Source organism: Crocodylus porosus, unplaced genomic scaffold, assembly GCF_001723895.1.
Source record: "Crocodylus porosus isolate Cpor-Errol unplaced genomic scaffold, CroPor_comp1, whole genome shotgun sequence".
Classification (NCBI taxonomy): Eukaryota; Metazoa; Chordata; order Crocodylia; family Crocodylidae; genus Crocodylus; species Crocodylus porosus.
Genome location: NW_017728949.1, coordinates 79,599,359 through 79,624,992, shown reverse-complemented (window position 1 = coordinate 79,624,992; position 25,634 = coordinate 79,599,359). Strand labels below are relative to the sequence as shown.

At 39.7% G+C, this 25,634-nt stretch overlaps 1 protein-coding gene across 1 annotated transcript in view; it reads right to left on the bottom strand.

The window, feature by feature from the left end:
- FMNL2 (formin like 2) overlaps window positions 1-25,634 on the bottom strand; it is a 133,235-nt gene that overhangs the window by 46,402 nt on the left and 61,199 nt on the right. The window contains exons 9-11 of the mRNA XM_019553613.1: window positions 17,480-17,588; window positions 16,189-16,265; window positions 14,443-14,536 (exon numbers count right to left, since the gene is read on the bottom strand). Of these exons, the coding sequence (XP_019409158.1) occupies window positions 14,443-14,536; window positions 16,189-16,265; window positions 17,480-17,588 (280 nt within the window). The remainder of the gene's footprint in view (window positions 1-14,442; window positions 14,537-16,188; window positions 16,266-17,479; window positions 17,589-25,634) is intronic.

Here is a 25,634-nt window from a genome sequence, read left to right as displayed (position 1 = left end):
GTCTATCCGCAGATGCTGCTACTCATGTTGGCAGTGAGTGGGGGTGGACAGTGAGCAGCAACCACCCGCAGAAGCTGGTGGTGGCACATGCCCCCCTATGTGTACAAGAACCGTGGCCATTGGGGCACAGACATTCAAAAAGCCCAAGGCAGAATCCATCATCCACGTTATGCACTTTTCTGTCAATAGCATAGGTTAGATTGGTAGCAAAGAGAGCACACATTTGCGCTGTACAGCAGGAAGGAGGGGGCGCGGGGTGGGGAGAATCTTAGACTAGATTCTGCCATTTTTAAATCAGTCTATGTGTGCTGCATGTGTGTTCTCTTATAGGTATAGATCGGTTTTGTATGCCAAGCTTTTGTTCTGACACAGGTATAGACCAGTTTCCAAACATTTACATGGGTAAAAGTGTAGTGCCTATACCTGGCATTTGAGTACGACTGGCAGAAGCTTTACTGCTGGGAAGAGGCCAGGAGAGCAATACGAAGGTGCTGACCCTCTGCAGGAATAAACTATTCCTTCCTTGTGGTACTCATGGTCTCCGAGGTCTAGAGACTACACCTTTTCCCTCACCAGTTCCTAGCTTCAAGTGAGGACCAGCAGGGGACTATGAGAGGCAATGCAGGTAACTCAAGATTTTATGAGGAGCTCTGTGTGTTCTTCCTTAAAGTCCCAATTCCAGGAGTTTAAAAAATCTGAGCTTTTGTTATAAGAAATTTATTTTTCTGTCCCTTGGTTGTGCAGAAAAGTGACATAAATGCAAACCTAAGCCTTAAATACCAGAAGACCAAGAAAAATCACCCAGAATGAGACAAGGATTTTTTGGTGATATCGTCTATTGGACTAACTATATATTTAGTCCAATAAAATATATCACCAAAAAATCCTTTGCTGTAAGATATTTCCTGGAACATCACAACTACATCATCACTACAACCCCAGAACATATGGGTATTTTTAAATCTCAATATTTTAAGCAATCTGTAGTACTGGAGAGGTTACATTCTCCTTGGCTCTCCATCATCCCCTAGACTTCTCACCAAGATGGCATACAACAGCTATCAGCCATTCTAAGGTCTGTCCTACCTATCCCATCCTATATCATTTCTTCTTTTCTCTTCACTCTTTCTTTAGCCTGTGTTCTCTCTAAATCAAAGCCCACTCCTTGGATGCAGCAGTGCAGTCCCTAGTGTAACTGGACTCTAATCTTGTCTGGTCACACTGGGGTTAATGTCATGTAAATATTTAAGTCATCACAAGTTTGATAAAGTTCTAAGAAGGGAGTTTCCAATTAAAATGCCAAAAGGCCTCTAATGTGACAGCCAGACAGCTCTATCATCACTATGGTACAGTAACAGATTACTACTTAACCTCTTCAGCTCACAGTACACACCCTGCAATCTGGTAGGAAAGAGTACCATATCAAAGTTGCTGTTTGGTTCCTTTCAAGTTTGGTGTGTTTAGTTCAGGGATTCTGTGTTGTGGGCAATCATGAAAAAGAACTGGTCAACTCAACAACAGATGGAGGAGAAATTAAATTCTCTTGTCATCCAGGTGTTAAATCTCATACGTGAGTTAGGTGCCCAGTCATGGCATGTGGAATCAGCTGCTGGTCTTCACAAAATGAACAATTTCCTTCCAGGTTTACAGGCCTTCTTGTTAGTAGCGATGGACTAAACTATTTCACTACAATTTCCTTACTTCAGGGATCGCAGCACTTTCCAGAAACAAAAACACCATGTCAACTACTGGAATAAGTAAGTATTACAAGTGTTAAAGGGGCAATATTGACTCTCAAAGTGAGCAGAAGAGTGGACACAAGCTGCTGCTGCTTTCCAAAACTGTCTTTGTTATTGATTTGATGTGTGGGAGGTAACCTTGCTGTGCCTCAGTTTCCCTACACAAGAGTGTTGTGAGAATTTAAAAGCCATAAAGATATATAGCTCTTTAACAGTCAGTGAAGTCATACCTATAGATACAAGCCACCAATTCACATTAGTAAGTCAGCAGTGCTTGCACACTTCCCCCTTAACCAGTCCTAGACTAACATCCCTGCACTGCCAGAGGGCAAAATGTTGTTGGAGAGTATACTTTTAGATATATTGTATATATCCAAGTTCCTAACAGTTCAGATCCAGATCATTAAAAATAAAACTTCTTGAACTTTCTGGAGGACCATTAACACTGGTTTCCCAGTATTTTAAATTTAATTAAATTCTTCCCAAATAAACTGCCTGTAATTTTGGAAAAAAGCAAGTTTCCCCCCATTTTCCAGCTTAAGTTGTAGTGTAGTACTACTCTGTAATATTTAAGGAATGGCAGTTTTCATCCTAAATGTGCATCTCATTTGAAATTTTGAACACTGCAAAACTATAAATACCAAATAAAAATAAAAGTACCAATTACTGACAATACCATCTATTAGCTTAGGTTTTAAATAGCACTTCCTCTCACAGTATCTAAATAAATACTAAGGAATTGATCCAAATCCTATTGATGTGAACGGATGTTGGATCAGGATAAACCAGTGTTCCCCGGTCTTCACTAGCTCAAGGGACAAGGCTGAGCAGATAACATACAGCGGGCATCTTCATATTTGACTCTCCCTGTCAACTTCAGTTTTAATTATTTGATTTCCTGTGGTCACCAGCAACACTGGATAGTCTCATGGGTCTCTGACCCATGGGTTGGGGGCCCTGACTAGGTAACTACAAAGTAGAACCAGTGGCAGATTTCATGGTGGGTCCTGCTCTTTACTTCTCAGGTTTTTTTAAACATTTTGTTAGGTTTTATTTATATTACATTCCTCTCCCATACTAGCATTGCTTGCCTTCTTTTCTGCCTTAAGCAAAAATACAATAGGGCATATGTGGCACATTTTCTGTGACCATAACGTACAATTACTGCACCAAATTATTAGATATTCGTGGTCGGCTCCTGACATCAACGGGAGCTTTGCCTTTGGCCGTACCAGATGAGTTTTTATAGTGAAGAAGAAACCTCTCGGAACACGGAAAGAACTGACAAGTCTGCCACAACAACTGCTCTCCAAAAAAGATTTACATTTTGGCTTCTGAGGCTGATCACATATTTCTGCAAAAGCAATCATCAGAAGTTCTTCCTGCACTACAATGAACTGTCTTGCTAGGAGATCAAAGCACAGACATTCCTCATAGCACACCATACATACAGAGTTGGCTGCTAAAACCTAAATTGCATTAGTGTGTTTCCAGCTGAAATCAAGGGAGAAACTGCAAGTTCCTGGCCCCCACAGGAGGCTTCATTTTACAATGGGTGTGATAGATAATGGGAAAAGGGCTATCTGTATCACTGGTAAAGAAGCCATTTGCTTATGCTTTGCAAAACTAGCAAGTACCCAAATTCCAATATGAAATAGTCAGAAGGATACTTGGGAGAAGATCGGCAACACAAACAGGAAATGAAATCTTGTGCTCATTCGATAAGACTAGTGTCCTGGGTGCTTCACGCTGTCCTGGATCACTGCAATGGAATACAAAAATGCCAGTATTTGCTGGCATCTTGCTTAGCACCAGGGTACTGACAGCCCTCCCCACGTCCCACCTGCAGATTACCCCTGCCATAATCAAGAATAATTTGTACATAAAACCCATTGTGTGGTCAATAGCCAGGTCTACTCCACCCTTGCCTCTACCCTTACTCTTCCTCTACCATGGCTCCAATAATGGAGAGGCTTTAGAATAATTCTTAATGAGTTTGGAAGAGCTCCAAAATTAACATATAAAAGTTTTTCTATATCTTTCCTAGAATGTGGGTTGGGTCATTTATTGACAACATACAAACCAAGAGGACTTCAGCCCTTCACTCTAAAGAAGAGACTATAATAAGTGAAATTAGCTCTAGTAGAAAGAATCACACAGCATAATACTAAAACCTGACAGAAGTTTTCTTTAAGAACCAGCTCAGAAAGCAGTGGAAGTAAAAAGCTAACAGAGTAACCCCCAACTGACTTAACTGTATTTTAGAAGGTTGTACTGGACCTTTTTCAACTCACCATTCAAGTCAGTAGGAGTTTCTCCACTGACTTGAATAGGAATTGGATTAGATGCATTGGGGTCTATTAAAATTCCAAGTCTCTTTATTCATGTGGTCGATGGTCTATTAAAACCATACTCCAAAATCAAATCCATTTGGGCTTTGGGGATGCCCTTCCTCAGGAACAACCATCACCAGAAATAGAAAGAATTCACCCAAGCGTTAGATTCCAGGCAAATGTGCATTTCTAATATGACTGCAGGAAAAAACCTGGAACTGACTCAAATATTTAAAAAAAAACCTCATCCACTAGGGAAACAACCATAATGCTGATGCGTAAGATCATTCAATGATGAGATAAACCCAGACTAAAGACTGAGTTTGGGGAGGCTTCACATGAACGATCCCACATGGGCAATGGAAAAATGCTGACATAACCCAGTATAAACTATGGTTTACTGCTTAAATCAGAAAGAAGCGTAAGTGACACTACCCCAACAGACAACTGGCAAAGACAATAAACAAATAATACTGGCCCACTGAAGTAAAGTAGCGGATATTCAGGGGAAAGCAGCAGCAGCAGCAACAACAAAAATGTGGCTGTTGGTGGTTCCCCACCCTGTCATCAGATGAGTCAGTGGTAGGAACATGTGTGCTACAGGAGGCAGTGAACTGACTTTAATCTTCCATAATAAACCATATCATCTCATGCAAGAGTAAAATTGTAGCTGAAGCCTACACCCTGAAGATTGGCAGATGTCCAAGATATGGTGAAATCAGATGCAAATGGATAAAGCCATATGTTGTCATTTATATCTGAACACATTTCCAGAATCTGTCACATATATTGGAGGAAGAGCGAGACTACAGCAGGCTTTTATTACCATTATTTGGGGCAAGTAGAAAAACCATAATGCTTACCCCAGCTATAAGAAAAAAATTCCTAAGGTGGTGAAAAAAATCATTTAGGCTGCATTAGCTTGTGTCATTCCAGAAGAACAATGTGGTTTTGTAGAAAGCCACCTACTACAACCTTCCTTTTTTAAAAGAGAGAGCAGAATGCTAATGAGGTATGCATTTCATAGATACATAGCAAAATTTAACAGAACCCCAAAGGGAAATGGTAAAATCTAATATAGCAAATTTGGTAAAAATAATGTCACATGATGCTCTAAGACACGGGCAGGCAATTATTTTGGGCAGAGGGCCACTTACTGAGTTTTGGAAAGCCACTGAGGGTCACATGACAGGCAGCCCAGGGCAGATAAATATTAATTTTCTAAATATTTTAGGGGCTCCGCAGGCCACATTTTGCCCACCCCTGCTCTAAGACCATATAGGTCATCATATTCATACGAACAGTGAGACAAAACGATTTCATCATATGATACATGGAACAAATTAGAGTTGCTAAATGCATGGTATGTCCAAAATACAATGAAAACCTGATCTTCAAGAAGGATGGTCTCCTCCTACCCAAAACATCTATCTAATTACATGGAGTATCATCTAATTTTGTTGAAGAATGTGCTCATAACTCAACAGCAAGAAGACAAAGTTGTGATGCACATGAGTAATGTAATAAAGGTAGTTGGTAATTCAAGGGCTGAAGTTACAGTGTGTTGGGCAGTAGTCCAGAGTGAATATTAAAAGACACTACTTACCTGTTCAACCCAAGGCACTTACAAAAGACTGAAAAGCCCTATCCTGTCCAGACAGAGACTGACTTCCAGAATATATTACACTGATATTAACTTACTTATTTGAAGAATTGCTCTTTGTGTTTGGCAGAGCAGATAAGTGATAAATATTATGAAATGGGTTAAATCGGATATTAGAAACATATAAATGAGAACTGCTACTGCAGCCAGGAAGCAACTAAAACTTAGTGTTCTCACATAGGCACACAACTGCTGAAATCTCTCGTAAGCTATTTTTGATACAGTTAGTGCTTGAGGTGAATACAGCTTAATGTTACAAACATAGTTAATAGTTGACTAGAGTCAGGAAAAAGTATTTCCTGAAGGTTTATATTTGAACATATATTTTAAAATATAAACCTTGGCCATATCCTTTAATAAAAGAAAACTAGTCCACGTGTTGACATGACTATGAGCTTCCTCAAAGCTATTTTAAACTAGTTCTTCATTTTTCCCTTTTCTTAAAACTTCAATAAGCTTTCAAGTTCTATAGCAGTCATTGACTTCATTAAAGCATGAGCAGCACAATCAATTTATGCACAGTTTACAGCACATGCTCTATACTGGGTAAAGCCATTCTAGATATGGCCATTATATAGATAGGCTGATATTATATGCATGCAACTCCCAAATTAGAGAGACCCTTTTCTAACTGTTTCTTCCTACACTCCACTGTCTTGGTTCCATAATCCCTTTTCTTTTTCTTACAATAGTCTACTACAGGGGTGGGCAAAATGCAGCCTGCAGGCCTTATCCAGCACACCAGGCCATTTTATCTGGCCCACAGGGACCCTAAACATTTAGAAAATTAACTATTATCTTCCCAGTACCAGCAGCAGCAGGACTCAGGAGGAGCCGGCTGCAGGACCCAGCACCAGCAAGGCCCACTGGGCCCCAGCCCCCCAAACTTCTGGCTGTTCCCTTGCCTTCCTTCCATCAGAGTGTAAATTCTGGTAAGAACGGGGGAAGGGAGAGAAGAGGATCACAGGCAGAACAGGAGCCAACCCAGCCCCACTGGCATCACACTGAATGGAACCGTGTGCTGCTGGAGTGGGGGAGCAGTAGTGGCCAGCAGGGAAGCAAGGGAAGTGGCCAGCGAAAGGCGACAGCAATGGGGGGCAGGGAAAAGTGACAGCCAAAGTACTCCTTTCAGCAAGGGAGTTTGTCATCTTGGAACTGGGGAAAAAAAATCATATTCTAAAAATCAAACATCTACTATAGCATACATTAATTTGATTTTAAAAAATGTGTTTTTGTCCTTATTTATATGTGTTTGCATAGTGTACATAGAGGTGATTATATAATATAATGTATTGTGTAATGAAGTCTTACTTTTGTATATTGTTGGGGGCTGTAGAGCAGTGTGGAGGGTATGGGTGGGTTTGTATGGGTATGTATGTATGTGGGGTATGGGGGAGGGTATGGGTGTGTGTGTGGGGTGTACGGATAGGTGGTGTGGGGGGTGAAAGGCATGTGGGGGACTGTGGATATGTGGGGTGTTGGTTGGTGGGTATGGCGCTGGTGGGGGGCTATGAACATGTGGGGTAAGGGCTGGAGAGGGTTGTGAAGTGTGTGAGGGGGGTGTGGGTACGTGTGTATGGTGTGTGGGGGGTATATGGTGGGGGGGTGGTAAAAATGGTCAGACAATTTATGTGTAGCTTTGAAAACTCATTTCACTGTTTCAGGGAAATTGATTCTTCTATTACCTGACCAACTTCTAATACTATCACTTTCAGTGACCTGATTTACCTCTATTCACATGAATGAAGCAGCTATGCAGATGTTGAAACAAGCAATAAACCATGTGCTTCCCAAAGCTTACTTTCTGTTTCCTTGCTGAAGAATATCTGATCTTTTTCCCTTGGTTCATCTTAACCACAACATTTTTTCATAGTACTTTTTTAGTCAGTATCTGCTCCAGAACAAAGCTGTGTGGCCTTCTGGTCCTTCCTTGTTTCTTCTGTTCCATGTATTTCACAATACTACTTCCTTATTTTCACATCAGTTCAGCAAAGCATTTAACTGTTTGATTAACTTAAATGACAGTGACTCCAGTAGCTCTGAGCTAAGCATAACCATAAGCACCTAGCTCCAAGCCATTAGATTCACTGTCATTTAAGTTAACTAAATAGTTAAATGCATTGCTGAATTGGGGCAAGAATAAGGAATTGGTACAAGAAGAAGTATTGTTAAATACTCAGAACAGAAGACTCAATACAGACTACTTGGCTGTATTTCTGACTTTTTTTTGAGTGACATTATTTTCTTATATCTTCTGCCCTATTGATACTTGTCAAAATAATTTACTAAATTGATAAATTCTAGATCTTCATTCAGTTCTACACAGTGCTTATTCACACAAATTCTCATATATTTTAAGGGGCATTTCACTTGCTGAAATCTGAATGCAACTCCTAGATCATGGTGATTGCAATACTTACAAAGTGTGCTGAAATACGTAGAAATATTCCGTAAGTACTGATAATTACAGATCTTCACTAGCACTGGGGCAAAATATTTTTTAAAATGCTAATTTTTTTAATGTTGTAAGGCCCACACAGAGCGATTGTTTAGTTTTTATGATTTTTGTTATTTTTATCAATTTTATTGATAAAAATGTTATTGAACTTATTTATTTACCAGTTGCAAGGATTTCAGTAAAAGGGAAAAAAAATAACTATTTCAATCCATATAATTTTTTTTTTAAGGCATGCAGAAATACTTGATTTCAGAGACAGGATTTTTTTCAGAAACAACAATAAATATCCTTAGCATTCAAAAAACATCAAGTACTAAGTCCCCTGAGCCATATTTGTGCATTCTATTTCTGGATCAGCTGAATTCTCTTGGCCAGATCACAGAACCTTGTTCTGTCCGACTTGGCCTATTTGTATTACTTTACAAGGTAGGTTATTATGAGGCTTCATTGGCGTTTGCCTAGTGTTGCACAAGCCTTTGATGACAAGTGCTGTTTGCATGCAAAGTAAAGAATTTATTATCTGTAACAGGTACTTAGACATCATCAACTGCTTTCTGCTTGCCATCAAAGAACAACTACTGAATTAGGCAGCTGGAGCAGCAAAAAATGTGCTGGTGCTTAATAAGCCACCAGTGCCACATGATTTAGACTGAGCCTCCTATATATTCCTCTTCTCAAAGATTATACTAAAGCAAAAGTGACCAAAAAGAAGCTTAATTCATATTTTTAGATTTTATGTTTCTGTGAAGTAGGCATAACGATGAAAGTAGAAGTCACAGAAGGAATGTAATCTTTAGTTTGGCTCAGAGATTTACATTTCAGAGTTTAGGAGCTACAGGCAGGATATATTTAAAGCATAGCTGCAGGTGTAGTGCTTACCCTACATCCCAGTAATGAGACCAAAGCGATTCAAAATATTCCTAAGCATTAGTTTTGTGAAGTGCCATCATCTTTTTCTGCCTCAAATACATTTTATGACATCCTGCCTACATCAAAGGAAAGCCATAACAATTGCTAGGAGAGGATGGACACAGAAGCTGAGATGACACAAGAGATGCCTATTGATGGAAAAAGACAAAAAAAAGAAAAATAGTAATGGAGGAATCATTATAAAAATATACAGCGATATTCAGGTCTTCATCTGTCAAGTGATTCTTAACATTAAGCCCATTGGCAAATAAGCTTGTGTGAATCAATTAATCTCTCTCAGAAAAAAGGGAGATATATATTAACTACTTCACTTTAAAAATGCAAGAAAGCTTATTTTTTTTGTCAGTCAGGAGTTCTTCAACTCAACACAAATGGGCTATGAAGGCACATATATTGGATTTTACTCAGTCAAGGCTAACATGCATTTATAGTACAGGAAATCTCCAAGTAAAAGCTAACCAGAAAAAGGAAGTCCTGAAGCGTATACTTAGCACTGCAGATAGAACTACATAATCCTAAGAAACATTACCATGAAAACAGAATTTTCTAGCATGTTTTCCTTTACAAACGTATGATTTTACATGCGCCTTCCCTCAAATAAAGTCCTGACGCTGGAAGGACATCAAGTCCAATACCCTGGTTCAATATGTATTTTAAACCATTGTTTTATAGGAGGTAAAAGCTGCAGTTACCTAATATTAATCCTTGAGTTAGAATGATAGAGTCAACCTGGTTGGTGGACAAATGTGTCTCATCATTAGTCAGTGCCCACCAACGTTCACTTCAGATTTAGGGAGAGGTTCCAAGGAAACTGCTGTCTTCAGCAAAAAGATACAACTGTTGTAAATACATATCACACACTCCAGCAAGGAAAGAAAGCTCCTTGCCTGTTCTGCAGTTCCAAGAGAAAAGTTGAGCAGAGCACGGTGTTTTGGCACCCATACTGAACATGGGAGGATACCCAGAAAGAAAAGAAAGAGCATTTACAGAGCACCTTTCATACCCTGAATATAACTCTATAAAGGTGTGAGCTAGATACTGATACACAGTGATTGTAGAGGCAAACACAGAAGTCATTATGACCTCAGAAACAGCTCTGCCCAATTCTAGATGTTGGAACTGGTTTCACTTGAAAGAGTGAATTCTAGCCAAGGCACCAAAGTTATCCATACTCCTTCTGGGAAATGAAGAGTGCCACAGCATCTTTAATTTCCACTTGCACAACCACAAGGGAACTGGCCCCAATAGCCTATGTAAAAGACACCACTTACAACAATGCACAAGCCTCTGCTGCTATTCTCTAGTGCCAACATTGGGCATAAGCCTAAAACTCTGCCTAGAAGTGAGACTGCTTCCACATGAGCCACATCTTTGGCAGTACCTTACTAACAGCTACTTAATCATACACCATTTCAACACGCTTTTATTGGGCTTAGGTTCTCCTTCTGCTGATTTGGTTGATTTCTGTTGATTTACTGTTCTCCTTCTGCTGGTCACAAATGCACCTTTGTAATAACAGAATGCCGTTTTTAGGGGTGAATTATCTCAACGCCAACCAATAAGGAGTCTCCCGTATTTGGAGAGCCTTAAAAAATAAGTAATAAGCAAATAAAGTAAGTGCACAATAATGCAGGGTCCTTTATCTCGGGAATATACACTATGATAGGGATGGGCAGGTGAATGTCTGACAGTTGCATCCCAAACCAAGAGCAAACAGGGCATGTTTTTGCTCACATTGAAATCAATGAGAACTCGGGCATAAATGGGAACAAAAAGGGACATACTTTTATGACACAAAGTTATAGCATCCAACCTCTAAAATGAACATTTTCCTTAAATGTATCAATATAAATTTGATTTGCTCATAAAATCCCAACAAGTACTGCACAAACTCAAATGTTAGGAGAATCGTATAAAACATACAGCCAATTCTTATAATTCTGTTAGAAACAGCACAAAAGACTCAACGGTATGCACATAGAAAGCTATCTGGACACAAATGCATGTAAGAGTCACAGTAAAGACGAGAATTCAAACATCATTTTCTTTCAGTATGAGATAGTGGCAATAACAGGCAAAGGCAAACAAAACAGGCTAAGGGCTGGAATCGACTGAAAGGAGAAGTAGGTGTTGCCGGGTCTTTGGTTAAATTTGAAATGTAGTATAACTTAGTCAAATAACAAGTGAATAGGAGGTCTTCCTCAGAGGGGGCTGAGAACTACACTCTGGAACTGCTTTCTGTTTAAAATGTTAAAGTAAATTCTGCTCATTTCTATGATGTACACCCAAAACCAAGAAGCTATTTCCAGTATTACCACAATATACTTGTAATCCTTCTATCCAACAATATTTTAGAGACTGGATTAGACTAGATTACACTTTGAGAGCTGCTGGAACCAAATCAAAATGTCTGCTGGACTTCCTGCCCTACTTAATCCCTCATAAACAAACTTGACACCAAGTTAATAAAGTACAACATGCTTTTCTTCTGACACACTGTGGTCAATAACACCGGGACTGTTATGAAATCTTAAGTGGTGGAGAAAGGACACACAATACGGTGCAAAAATCCATCTTCTCCAGAAAGAGATGCAGATAAGACTCCTTACAACTTCATTTAGGCTCTCTTCTTCCCTCTTTCTCTTAGATCTACTTTTCCTGAAAATTGGTTCCTCACTTATGTAAATATCATGAAGAGAAGAGAAAAGATCCAAAATTTGGATGAGTCAGAGGTGACATCACTAAGAGAAACTCCACCTCAGCAGGACTATGACACCGAGTGCTACTCTGCTACTACAGCGTAGTTCGTAGGCTATGGAACAGAGCTTGGCAAACAGGCCCACACACTTCAAAGACTAACCTGTACTTGCTTACATTCAGCATCCAGCTCTTCGTCAAAGCTACTGAACAATACAAACAGCAAAATCTGATAGAAGTGGAGACAGATAGGAAAAAAAGATACTGATCACTCCTTTAGGACCATCAGGTCTTTCCTACAATACAAATAAGGATTTCTCTGTCTTTTCATAGTAGTGTTTTTGAAAAAGTGAAATTGAGGCAAATGCTTTTGGCTAGTATGATGTCATCTATTCAAAAATGTAGGCCCCACCCCTTTGCAAATTTGGATTCTCTCAAATTAAAGCAATTGTATGAAACATATTTTTCTAAACTACAACAAGCAACATATCCAAAATTGCACACCCTTTTCCATCATCCATTCTAAATAACACTTTTCTGTCTGACTTTCATTTCCCTCTGAGTGAAGAAGATTCATGGCTGGGGTCTTTTCCCCTTCAGCAGTGTGGTGTACTTAAGCTTTGGTTCACTTTTCAACTTCTACTGTACTGCACCTTCTTGGCTGTTTCAAAACACCAGCTCTCAGCTGTGACATTGACCTAATTATTCTACAGAAGACAAATAGGCCCTTGAGCTATGTCCACAGGTAACTCTAAGTAAATCGAGCCCTATCTAAACAGGGAAATTCCCAGTGCACAGGAACCAATACTGAGCATGGTTTCAGTTAAGGACAAGAATAGTTTAACAGCCAGGATATGGAACCCCTAAACTAACTCACAGTTGTTTCGCTATCCATAGGTGGAGCAGCCATGTTATTAGAAACCATTTTTTAAATGGATTTTTGGAAACTGTTCCAGATAATCTACACTTTCCTGGCAGAGTCAAAGACTAAGGGCGAAATTCTGCCCTTACTTGTTTCTGTGTAAACCTGAAATTGAAACATCCTATTACATGCAAGAGCAGCACTTGGTCTGAAGTCCTGTCCTCTGTATTAAATAATTGTAGTGAGAGTTTCTGACTAGTACAAGCCATTTTACAGCAAGGAGGTGAAATGGCAGAAGTTTAGCTTGGCAAGTTTAATAAACTGTCCTCAATTTTTATGTTGCGTCTTATGAAAAAAAAAAAATACTGAATTTGTGACAGAGCTACAACACATAGCGAAAGAAGCCACACAAATATTATTGAACTTACAGTATTTAAAATTGGACTATATTACTGTAAGTCTGTCATACAATACTTTTTTATGTCAATGACTCAGAGACTTGTGAATGAAGTATGAATGAATATATAAATTAAGAGCACAAGCCCTGAAAGCCAATTCTTCCCCAGGAGAAAACTAGAAAAGAGCACAAAGCAAGAAATAAACATCCAAATCTAATAAGGCAAATAAAAGAATAGTGATTAGAGAAAAAATTCCCAAAAAACAAAATAACCTCCTTGAACTATATCTCCAACTGCACAATCCAGACAGCTCCGTTACAACAGAAGAACTATGATAAGAGTAAATAAACAACAGAAGAAACGGAAGTCTGGCTAAAAAGTATTTAAAAATATCTGCAAAAGAAAAAAAATGGATGATGGATTATTTGAACAAAAACCAAAAGTTCTATGTAACGAATTTATAGTATACAATCAAATTATGACACACAATATATATAATTCTCTGTAGAGAGGAAATGAATAAGGTTTACAAATTAGTTTGATAAGCAATATGCTACATGCCTGATATGTCTGTAACCATTAACAATGACTTCCAAAGGAGTCTCATTGCTTCTATAATGGTAGTACATACAAGTCATAATATAACTGCAGTAAGCCAAGCAGAATTTTACATTAGAATAATAATGCCATACATGACTTATTCAGCTGTTTGTATGTTTAAAGCACTTTGCAAACATTATTCAACTATTACCTTCAACAGCCTTGTAAACTATAGCTATATTATCTTTCCTTCCACAGAGGTGCAAACAGATGTTAAGACACTTGCCCAAGGCCACCAACAAACAATGAAAGAGCCTAATTAAAACTTTCCAGTTCCCAGTTCTGTACCTACACCACAGGGCCATGCTTTTTCAAACTGTAAATGAAGCACCTGATTTTAATAAACCAATTTTAAAATACTATTATTCAGAAGCAATTCTCTATCCACATTTTATGTACAGGCACAAATGATATCACTTATCTCTCTAATTACCTAATATCCTTGTGCAATCATGCAACGACATGTGTAAATTTTACTAATTGCATTCCTGCATAGTTCTGTTTATAAAAACTATGCTGGCAATTAGGGTTTGTTTGTTCTTACAAAGTTAAGGTTGCAAACATGGGGAGAATGGCAGAGATTAATTCCAAAATCGTGCCTCTGTTAATTTTACTGTATCTCTGTTTGTGGAAAAATTAAAGTCTCTCCATACTAGAGAAAATGAAGGTAAACCATAAAGTCTCTTAACCAGAAACTGAGATGGGTGCTCTAAAAGAGCTATGGGCATGCACCACGGATTCTGATGAAACAGAATAACCTACCTCCTTAAAGTTATCAAAGGCAGATAAAATGATTTCATGTCCTCCTCTGACAAGACAAACAGCTGCTAACAGTTCTAAGACGAGGGCTTTTGTTCTGTTAGGAAAGGAAACACAATAATCAATTACAAAAATGTGATGAATCAGCTTCTCCCTCATTTGCAAGATGGGTGGAATGATACTGATGGGTGGGATGCATTTATTTACGCTCAGAATATTTTTAATTTGTAACTACTGCAATAACCTGATCCTGCAGGCAGAAAGATGTTAAGTATATTCAGATCACAGAAATGAACCTCTTGTACTTCAAGTCTCCATCTTTGCAGTTTTTCTTATTTAAATGCTTACCAATAACAAATTGCAAATCATGGTTCTGAAATTTCAAGGAAATTGATATCCATTATATAGATCTGATGATATAACTGATTATACCAGTCTCCCATAATTTCTATTCCAGGAGACGATACTTTTGTAGACATTTTAAAAGAAATTGGTTTGTCAAATTAAGGTATATCATTTGCAGAAATCATTGGCTGGAATTTTTTTCAACACAAAGGAGCCTCACTTGCACAGTATATGCATTTCATATCCTAAATTTAACTACAAGAAGAGAAGGGGAGCCACAGCTTCCATGAGAAAAACATTTCAAAGCCTTTATTCTAAAAAGGAAACATAACACCAACAAAATCCCACTGCTTTGGTCAAGGTACTGTCACATTTCATTCCGTTTTACCTTTTATAAACTAAAATAATGTTTCAAGTTTGGTTTCAATAGACAGGCAATTAATCTCCAGAATCTCAAATTTCTGAGGATCCAACTCATGGTAACTGGGTATAGGAAGAGCATATTTGGGAAGAAGCAGTGAATGCAATGATATGGAAGAGTGGGGTATAGTGCTCAGGGCCCAACTAAGAATGAATGCCTATTGTGCTAAGGACGTTACAAACATGGAATAAGGGACAGCTACTGTCTTAAGGGGCATTTATATACATACGTTTCCATCCCACAATGCATCACAGATCTGCTGCTTCTGAGCTGAGGTGAACTGCACTGCACTGCATGCAATTGTATAAGTAGCAAAATATGCATCAGCGTGCACAAAGTGGCAGCAGAGCGCTTTTGAACTAAAGCTCCTCTGATGTGTTTTAGTTCAAAACCGTACCACCATCATTTTCTCAGCACTAATGTACATTTCACTGCTTATGCAACAGCTTGTGCTGCAGCACTGGATGCTTTTCAAAGCGCCTGATGCTGCAGTGCATGCATGTGTACAAACGCCCAAAGAGTTTACCATCTAAGAACCTTTCCATTTAAGTAGTAATGATGCTCACTTACAAATAATTCACACAATTCTAATAGTCTACAGTCTTTCAGTTCAAGAAACCTCAAATGAAATTCTGGAACTGCTGATTTCAATGTCACATTGCCCACTGACTTCAACAGTCAGCATTTCACCCCTGGCTGTAGTATAACTACCCTAGATTAAAAGCCCACAACACTTGACCTTTACCAGGCACAAACCAGCTACAGATTTACTAGATTATTTTAGCACGGTAACTTATCAGTGATTACTATAATAAGCACACCTAGTTCCAACATGCCTTTTTAGCGCATACATATTGAAGGGTTAATTAAATTTGTTTTTACTGGTGCAAAAAAATCCCCATATGTAAAAGCATCTTCAAAAACTATCACAAATGCAGTGTATTCTTGTGTGTGTCAAATCCCCCAGAGAAAGTATACCTTACCTGGGATTCTTGTTGTTCAGACTCAGTGCAATTTCATTAACAGCATGTGGATGCGACATGACCATATTGAATCCATACTGAAATGGGAAGGAGAAACTCTGTTTCAGTTTTCAAACTTCAATTATGATTTAAAAAATTTCAGTAAATTATAAATCTATGACCAGATCTGGCAGTCTTCCTTAGCATACTATGTCAAACAAAATTTTGTCAAATTTACAGTATCAGTCAGCACATTTAATATGATACATACCAACTATGCTTCCCCCAGCAGTGTGAAAAATACTCTTGGTTTGGCTGTGAGTCAGCTAACAAACACAAAATCTCCCAAACTTTGTTATACCACTGCCATTCCCTCCTCCCTTTCTTTTCCTTCTGTTTTCCCCTCTTATTTTGAATGTTGTTTTCCATCTGGGTCATTTTCCCTTCACAGTGATACTTCCATTCAAATATACAGAATCTATATTCTAATGTACACACACCTCTACATGATGACAAACAGATCATTAGCCACACCTTTCCTATTAGAGATGTATGACACGAGACAATTTATACCAGCTGAGGATTTCTATACATGGATATAAATCTGGAATAACTTCACTGACTTCAAATACTCCAGTAAATCCCACTGACATAAATATAATTAAAAACAGTATTTAGCCATGTGTGCTGGAAACAGGCTGCACATGGCAAAACAAAGAGGATGCTCATGAGAAGCTGTTTTGGAAGCACATAATTGTAAAAGGTCATTATTTTCATGAAAATCCTGAATCTCTGAAGCCACTAGAATGTGCTGTATGACCACAACATCATACTGAAGAAATTCTGCAATAAAGATAAATGTTAGTCTAGCTTACTTTTTCCTTTGCAATTTTGTTATTGCCTTGTTGTAAGCACATATAACATTTCACGCTATTTTCCATTTGCATAAGATTCTACCTCTTCTATATAATCCCCATTAAAACTTCCCATATTTTAAGTCTACGTACTGGGCCAAATTCTGATCTGTTACAGGAATCTTGTCCCATTAATGGGAACTACAACATGTAACTGAGTACAGAATTTGGCCTAGTCTGTCAGTATTGTTAAAAAGAACTGTGTCGAAAATCAAATACATTCTATATGGTTGATAAACAATGACAATAACATGCAGAATGTGCTGCCTAACTGAATGAGAATTCAGCTTTTAGAACTTGTATATCTTAAAAATGTATACCTACCTTCTCCTCCCTCCCCAGTAAATTAGTTATCTAGTAAGTTAATTAGGTGATAAAAATAATAGGAAGACAAGCACCTGGTAATTCATAATGGCACGTAAACACATGATGCAGACATGAACATCGTCTTTTTTACTCACTAATCTTGAATTTTTTAGTGTTCTTCTGCTAGGCAAGGTATTATACCTGCAAAGAAAAGAACAGAATTTCAACAGCTGCATAGCTCAACTTTTTAGGTAGTAAAAGCATGGAAGTAAGAATTCTTCTCCATGACTTCCTACTCTAGTGCAATCTACAATCAACTGACTATAAACATTCCATGCAAGAGGAGTGGGGAAGCACAGAAACCTCACCTTTACATTTTAAACCTTATATCATCTGTTGCTTATATAGCACATTCTCCTCAGATGCTTGCACGGGAGATTGCAATGAAGTTCATCTGACATTATACGATACTTTTTGAGGCAACAGTAGTACATTAAGAGACTTATTTTCATCACATCTTAATGTAAGACATTCTATTGACTTCAGTGGGACTTCTCAGAAAGAGATGGAAGGAAAGTTCACTTGAGCTAGGGCTGGAAAATCAGTTTTCTAAATGAGAACTCCTGTGGCTCAAATATTGCTGCTCTTATTAAGTGTCTATTATACATCTCCTGAGGTGAACAGAGGCAACAAGAAAGCAGACCTATCTCTGGAGCAAGTAAAGCAGTGAAGGCTTTAGTTTACTGCTGTTTTTGTGCTCTGATATTTCAGCGCCTCTTCAAACCTTAGCGCTACATCAGAAGTCATTGTCAAAGTGATCTGTTAATCACCGCTGTCTTACTTCAGGCCCAGCAAAACCACATATTCAATCCACATGCATTCTTGAACCTGCCATCCCTTCTTTAACACCTAATGTGACCCAAATGCTGTACAATGTCACTCACCTAATGTCAGACAGAATCTTTGATGGAGATATAACAAGAAAAGAAATATCTGCTCACTACTATTTCAGATTTGCTTCACCTGCTCTACACTGCTTCACATTATTCTAGCTGTAGTATTTTACATGGCCAGATAGATTTCTATTAAGCTGAACATATATAAGGGCAGAATTTGACTTCCTGTGTTGCTGGTACAATAGTTGGGATTAGGTTCTTTTAAAAAAGAAACTTTGAAATTGTCCTACATATTATTGGGTGGGGGAATTCCTCCAGAACAGAAAGACAAGTTATCTTTATTATACCGTGAGTCTGGAAAACTAACCAAAAGTCATGGTAACTACATGAAACAAATAATAGGAACATCTTTACATTTCTCACATCTGACGCACATTATTGAAAGACAAATTTCAGTACTTCATGAGACACTAGACTCTAGACATAGACAAGTCTAAAAAACTCATCATAAAAAATAAGCAAGCATTGTATAATAAATATAAATACATTCTTCCATCAAATTTGAGTCAATTTAGGAATTGAAAAGGTAATTAGAACATTTGAAAAGAACTGTCAATTGCTGCAACATACTGGTACAGGCAGTCCTTGACTTACATTTTGAGTTACATTTCACACTTGCAACATTCATAAATTGACACCATTTCAACCTTCTGACATTAGTTACGACTTTACAACGCTTGATCCGACACCATGCCATGCCAGTGAACAAGTCTGCTGCATTGCCCATCTCCCTGGAGAACACCTGTCCAAACTTCCTTGGACACTTTCTTTAATAAAGCAGACAAGACTCCAGAAAAACCTGAAGCCAAGACTCCTGAGAAGACTCCAGGCAAGAACCCTTCAAGAACTCCAACCAAGATCCTCCAAAAAATCCAGCAAAGTCACCTCAAAGAAGTCCTTCCCAATCAATATGATTGCTATTTACAATATAAATACATTAATATAGCTATATTACTTGTCTATAATTGACTGAGTACGAAATCCCGGGTTATTTTTGGTGAAAACAGGGTATTGGGCCTTGGTTCAGGAACCAATCCGCCATTTATAATATTGTTTCCTATGGGAAAATCGGTTCCAAGTTACGATGTTTCGATTTAAGACGTGGTTTTCAGGAACCAATTGTGTCATTAGTCCAAGGACTGCCTATATTGACATGAGACTCTAGATCTGCCTATCAGACCAATATCCTGTATAAAGCAAGTTCAGTTCCCCAAATGCAAAGAGGATGTTGTCTAAGGGATGATGTTAGAAATACCACTTATCATATGTTGCCACGGCAGACCAGAGTTTAAAAGATCCAAATCTCAGCCAAGATTTATGCTAGTGTAACTCCACTGACCTCCATGGAGTCTATTTGTTCATACAGATACTAAAAAAAAGGTACTTTACTTTAAATTCCATGTGTTCCTGTACCAAGCCCAGTGAATGTCCAGAAGAGGCAGAACATTAGCTGGAACTGGCTCACCCAACATCTGTATAAATCAGATGCTTTAGTGGGGCTTTTTTGGCACTTCTACCTAATAGCTGATTGAATCAGCTATTAGGTAAAAGCACCAAAAAGCCCTGCTGAAGTGCCCAATCTATACAGATGCTGCTGAGCCAGGTCAAGCTAACATGCTGCTTCTTCTGGTAAAGTGCAGTTTTGGGGTAGGGGGTTTAAGTCTGTAAGCAGCTTTTGTGTTCATCACATCAATGAATGCTAGTGTCAATGGTGCTGGAGGGATGGCAGGTTCCTCCACCCATTCCACAGGGGAAAACCAAGCGATTTGCTCCAGGCTACCCCTGAACCATTTTGCCTCCTCTCCAAAATAGCTATACCTGATTTATACTAGCATAAGTGAAAGCAGACTCAAGCCCAGACAGTAAAAATCAGTCTCCAGCAGCAAGGTGGGAGAGCACCCTGTGAAGATAAGGGGTACTTTCTGCCATCTTAGGGAGATAAAGAAGAGCTAGCAAGACTGCTCAGCATCAATAAAGTATTTAGCAGCCATTTCAAATAAAAAACATTCAAAAGTAATGAAAGAGAAATACAGCACAGCTAGATATGGGTCAGACTTGCAGTGACACTCCCTTGCAGTGAGAACTGCATACCAGCTTGCAGACAGAGAAGATGGGAGAAACTTTTGACCCCAAGGACTGGCATATGGTTTTAGAAAGGGTTATGTTAGCATATTAGACATGTGTACCACATCAACGCTTAAGTCCATATGACAGGTAGATTGACGAAATTTGGTGCATTTACTCTTGCATTCTACTCTGGCAGCAAGACTCAGATAATAGTATATTTCTTGTGCACCCTGTGTATTCTCGTGTAGAAGGTGGGTTGTTTGCTCCATCCATACTGCAGCAACTCTTCTCTGTCCTAGTCATGTTGCTCCTGACTGCTTATGCAATAAGGAAGTCAGGTGATCACATGGTTATATGTGTATGTGCTGTATTCCTATATGCAGTACTTACCACAAAAGTTGCTGGAGTTCTGCTTCCTACAATATACTCTGTGCCATTAATACCTAATGTCCCCTTAGCTGTTGATCACTGCACACAGAGTAGACTACTACTGTTGAGAATGAGGCAAAATCAGTGTAATCTATTTGTACAATTTAAAACTGAGAGGCTGTTACAACAGACAGAGCATCTTCCCAGGGGCTGGCTCCACATTACCTGTATGCAATGCACAGAATAGAAGGCCTGGGAGTTTGAGCAGTTCAGAACTGATGCATTTCTATTACTAGTGTATTCCTGGCCCACTTCTGTACAGATCTTTTGTCCTCCATTACAGTGTCTTCATTAAAATCAGTACTTTACACCATTAGGGGATACCAAAGTACTTTTCATGATATTAATGTGCTATTAAGAGATTGAAAACTGTTTACATTCCTTACACAGTAAGAAGCTCCCTTGGAGAAAAGAAGGAATTCAGGGGTAAAACCTAACTAGCTGGGTAGGTAAAACAGAAACCTTCAAAAAACACAGGCAAGTGACTTCATGCTTGGCATTACAGCTTTTACAAATTAGAACATGGTTCTTGTTTGATAGGTGGAAAATATTCATAGAGAAAAAGAAATTCAGATCTTGGTATTAGTATACTTAGCACTTTAATTTTAAAAGTTGTGGTCGTCTTTCTCAAACCACAACTTGAATGCAACTGCAAACAAGCTTCTGGGTTATCTAATGCTGGCCTTTCAAAACAATAATCATACAGCTAGCCCAACAAAAACCATATTTAATCTGTTTAGCCTACAACATGTGTATTTTTGTTTCTTTCTTCCCTTTGTATTTTTTACTTCTTCAGTACTATTGTCATAAAACTAGTAAATTAAATATTAATTGAAGTTCTTTCTTAAGGAACAGAAATCAGTATGAAAATTGTCCAATGAAAACCAAAAGACCAAGAAACCCAACAAAGTGTTTCTAAGCCCTAGGTATTCTCCTAGCCAATACATCACAGTTAATATTATTTTTCATTTTCAGTTCCATTTTAGCAAGTGGAGATGGCAATATGTCAGTAAAATTAATTTTTAACAAGAAATTAATCTCTGTTAGCTCAAAAGAAGACCTAATAAGTCTGACAATTGATTTAGTTCTTATCTTTTACAGCTATTCTCAGCAGCCAGTTGATTCAGATCAATTCAGCTCATAGCTAAATACAACTAAAGGTTATAGCTGGGCATTATCTAACCTTTAATCATTATGATAGTACCAAATAAGCACTAGTAATAGCATGCAAGCCAAGTTATATTGAACTACCATATTTGCTCAATGACCCTGAATGTAAGCCAATCCCCCAATAATTAGACCTACACACAGAAAATGTATTAACATGTTTCCATGTATGAAACCTCATTATTGGAAGGCAATCTTAAATTTGTCCGTCCCCTGCTTTCCCTTCCACTATTGCAGGTGGTTGGGGGAAACGTGATGAGGGGGGCAGTAATGACAAAGGTAGTGGGGGACAGATAGTGGAGAAGGTATGGGGGGGAAGGTATGGGGGGGGAAGGTAGAGCAGGCAGGGGGAGCAGGTGGTAGGGGCAGGCAGTTTGTAGGTGGTGGAGCATGCAGTAAGAGAGGCAGGCAATTGTGCTCATCTCCCCCCTGCCCCTCACCCCCCATAGCTTTAGGCTGTCCCAATTCCCCCTTCCCCTGTTCCCTTCTCCTCCCTCCTCCATGCCACTTCTGCAACAGGCAGAATCAGGTCCCTGTCCCCCTTCCTCTCACCCTGCCTCACACCCAAAGTCTCTCCTCCCATCTGGCCCTCAGTTATTCCCCCCCCCCTTTGCTCTGCACCACCAGACTCATGCCTGCTAAATGGAGCATGGCTCTGGCCCAGGCCTATGGAGCCAGCACTGTTGTTCCAGACTGGTCTCATAGGAGCAGTGGCAGGGTGCCAGTTTGGAGCCTGCCAGTTTGGAACAAAGGTAAGGAGGAATGTGGCAGAGGAAGAGAAAATGGGGGCCACAGGAGAGGCGTGGCAAGGCATGTAGAGGCAGGGGGGAAACGTGGCAGGCGGCAGCTGTGGCGCCAAGCTCCAGTTCCAGCTCCAGCCCCAACCCTAGGTTGAAGCTGGGGACACAGCAGCTGCCTGCCCCCCTACTTCCTCGTGCTCAATTGTAAGGTGACGGGCTTCCCCCATACGATTCACAGATGTTAGGGTCAGAAGGGACCTCAATAGATCATCAAGTCTGACCCCCTGCATAAGCAGGAAAGAGTGCTGGGTTCAGATGACCCCAGCCAGATGCCTATCTAACCTCCTCTTGAAGATCCCCAGGGTAGGAGAGAGCACCACCACCCTTGGGAGCCCATTCCAGATTTTGGCCACTCTAACCGTGAAGTTCTTCCTAATTCTCCAGTCAAATCTGCTCTCTGCTATCTTATGGCCATTATTTCTTGTAACCCTCAGGGGCGCCTTGGTGAGTAGAGCCTCATCAATTCCCTTCTGCACCCCCATGATGAATTTATAGGCAGCCAAAAGGTCACCTCTCAACCTTCTCTTGCAGAGGCTGAAGGGGTCCAGGTACCCTAGTCTCTCCTCATAGGGCTTGGCCTGCAAGCCCCTAACCATACAAGTGGCCCTTCTCCGGATCCTCTCCAGGTTATCCATATCCCTCTTAAAGTGTGGCACCCAAAACTGGACGCAGTATTCCAACTGCTGTCTGACCAGCGCCCGATAAAGGTGAAGTATCACTTCCTTGGTTTTGTTTGTCATGCATCTGCTGATGCATGATAAAGTGCAGTTAGCTTTGCTGATGACTTCGTCACACTGATGACTCATGTTCATCTTGGAGTCCACTAAGACTCTGAGATCCCTTTCTGCTTCCGTGCTGCCAAGCAGGTCATTTCCTAGCCAGTAGGTGTGCTGGACATTTTTCCTCCCTAGGTGCAGCACTTGGCATTTCTCCTTGTTAAATTGCATTCTATTGTTTTCTGCCCATTTGTCCAACCCGTCCAGGTCTGCCTGTAGTTGTTCCCTGCCCACAGTTTTGTATCATCCACAAACTTGGACAGAGTACACTTCACTCCCTTGTCCAAGTCACTGATGAAGACATTGAAGAGTATCAGTCCAAGGAATGAGCCCTGTGGGATCCCACTGCCCATGTCCTTCCAGGTCAATACCAACCCGTCCACCACCATTCTCTGGGTACGACCCTCTAGCCAGTTTGCCACCCACCAGACTGTGTAATCATCCAAGTCACAGCCTCTTAATTTGTTCACCAGTATGGGGTGGGATACTGTATCGAAGGCCTTCCTGAAGTCTAAATAAACAATATCTACCCCTACTCCTGCATCCAGGTGTTTTGTAACCTGGTCATAAAAAGAGACTAGATTAGTCAGGCATGATCTACCTGCTACAAACCCATGCTGGTTTCCCCTCAGCATAATTTTTCCTGCTGGGCTCTCACATATGTGAGCCTTAATAATCTTTTGAAAGACTTTACCAAGGATGGAGGTGAGACCGACTGGCCTGTAGTTGCTTGGATCCTCCTTCCTCCCCTTCTTGAAAATAGGGACCACACTGGCCCTTTTCCAGTCCTCCAGGGCCTGGCCAATGTGCCACAAGTGCTCAAATATTCTTGCCAGTGGCTGTGCAATGACATCAGCCAGTACCTTCAGTACCCTCGGATGAAGCTCATCCGGGCCTACCAACTTCAATGCATCCAGTCCTTCCAAGTGACTCTGCACTATCTCAGAGTCAACGCTTGGTGGTCTGGCATCCTGCTGTTGTCTCTCTACCATGTTAAATACAGGGGGAAAAAGTAGTCTTCTAATCAAGTAAATACGGTAATTTTCAAGCCAACTCTGATGAAAATGGCTTAAAAGTAAAAAGACCGCCTTACACAAAAGGAAATTTTTAAAAATAATACTTTGTATTTGCATTCTGATTTCTGACTCTTTGAGTGTTATGTTCAAGGGTTTTTTTTCTTGTAAAACAACATGACTATAAGACCCATGATTTTAAGAAAAATATTATATATCACAATTTTTATACTAAAATCGCAAAAATTGGCAATACCTGTGCTCTCATGCCATCAAATGCTACATTTTCCTTTAAGAAATGTAAAGGTATTATGGTAAAATACAACTTACTAGGCTTATTTTTGGAGACCATAGATTTGATTTCTCCTATCTACACAGTCACTACATTAAAGAGAAAAAGGTTCTCACTGATTTTTTAATATTGTTCTATTACACCTGTCTGTACGGCTCTTGCACATAGAAAGAAAGGATTTTTGTAGCTATTTTTAGATTTCACCTGTCTGCACAGCTGGTGTATACAGAGAAAAAAGGTCACGCTGATTTTGGTAGCCTTTTTTCCCCCATCACCCTCTGTTTATTTCAGGAATAAAAAACATACTGATCAAATTGTGACTAGTTTACTGTTACTATTCAAGATCCCCAAATGTATTTGTTGTATTTCACAGATTTCAAAGACATTACGGCTGGAAGGGACATCGAGTCCAGCTCCCCACCCGAGGGGCAGGAAGTCAGCTGGGGTCATAAGGTTCCAGCAAGATAAGCATTCATTTGCTCTTCAAGGTGTTCAGTGTAGGAGCTTAAATCACCTCCGATGGCAGGCTGTTCCAGACCTTGGGGGCTTGGACAGTAAAGAAATTCTTCCTATGTCCAGCCTCAAACAGTCTTGCAGTAGTTTATAACCCTTCGACCCCATCATCCCTTGGGGCGCTCTGGAGAACAAACGTTTCCCCAGATACTGGTGGTCACCCCGATAAACTTATAGGTGGCCATCAGATCACCCCTGAGCCTGCGCTTTTCCAGGCTAAAGAGCCCCATAGCT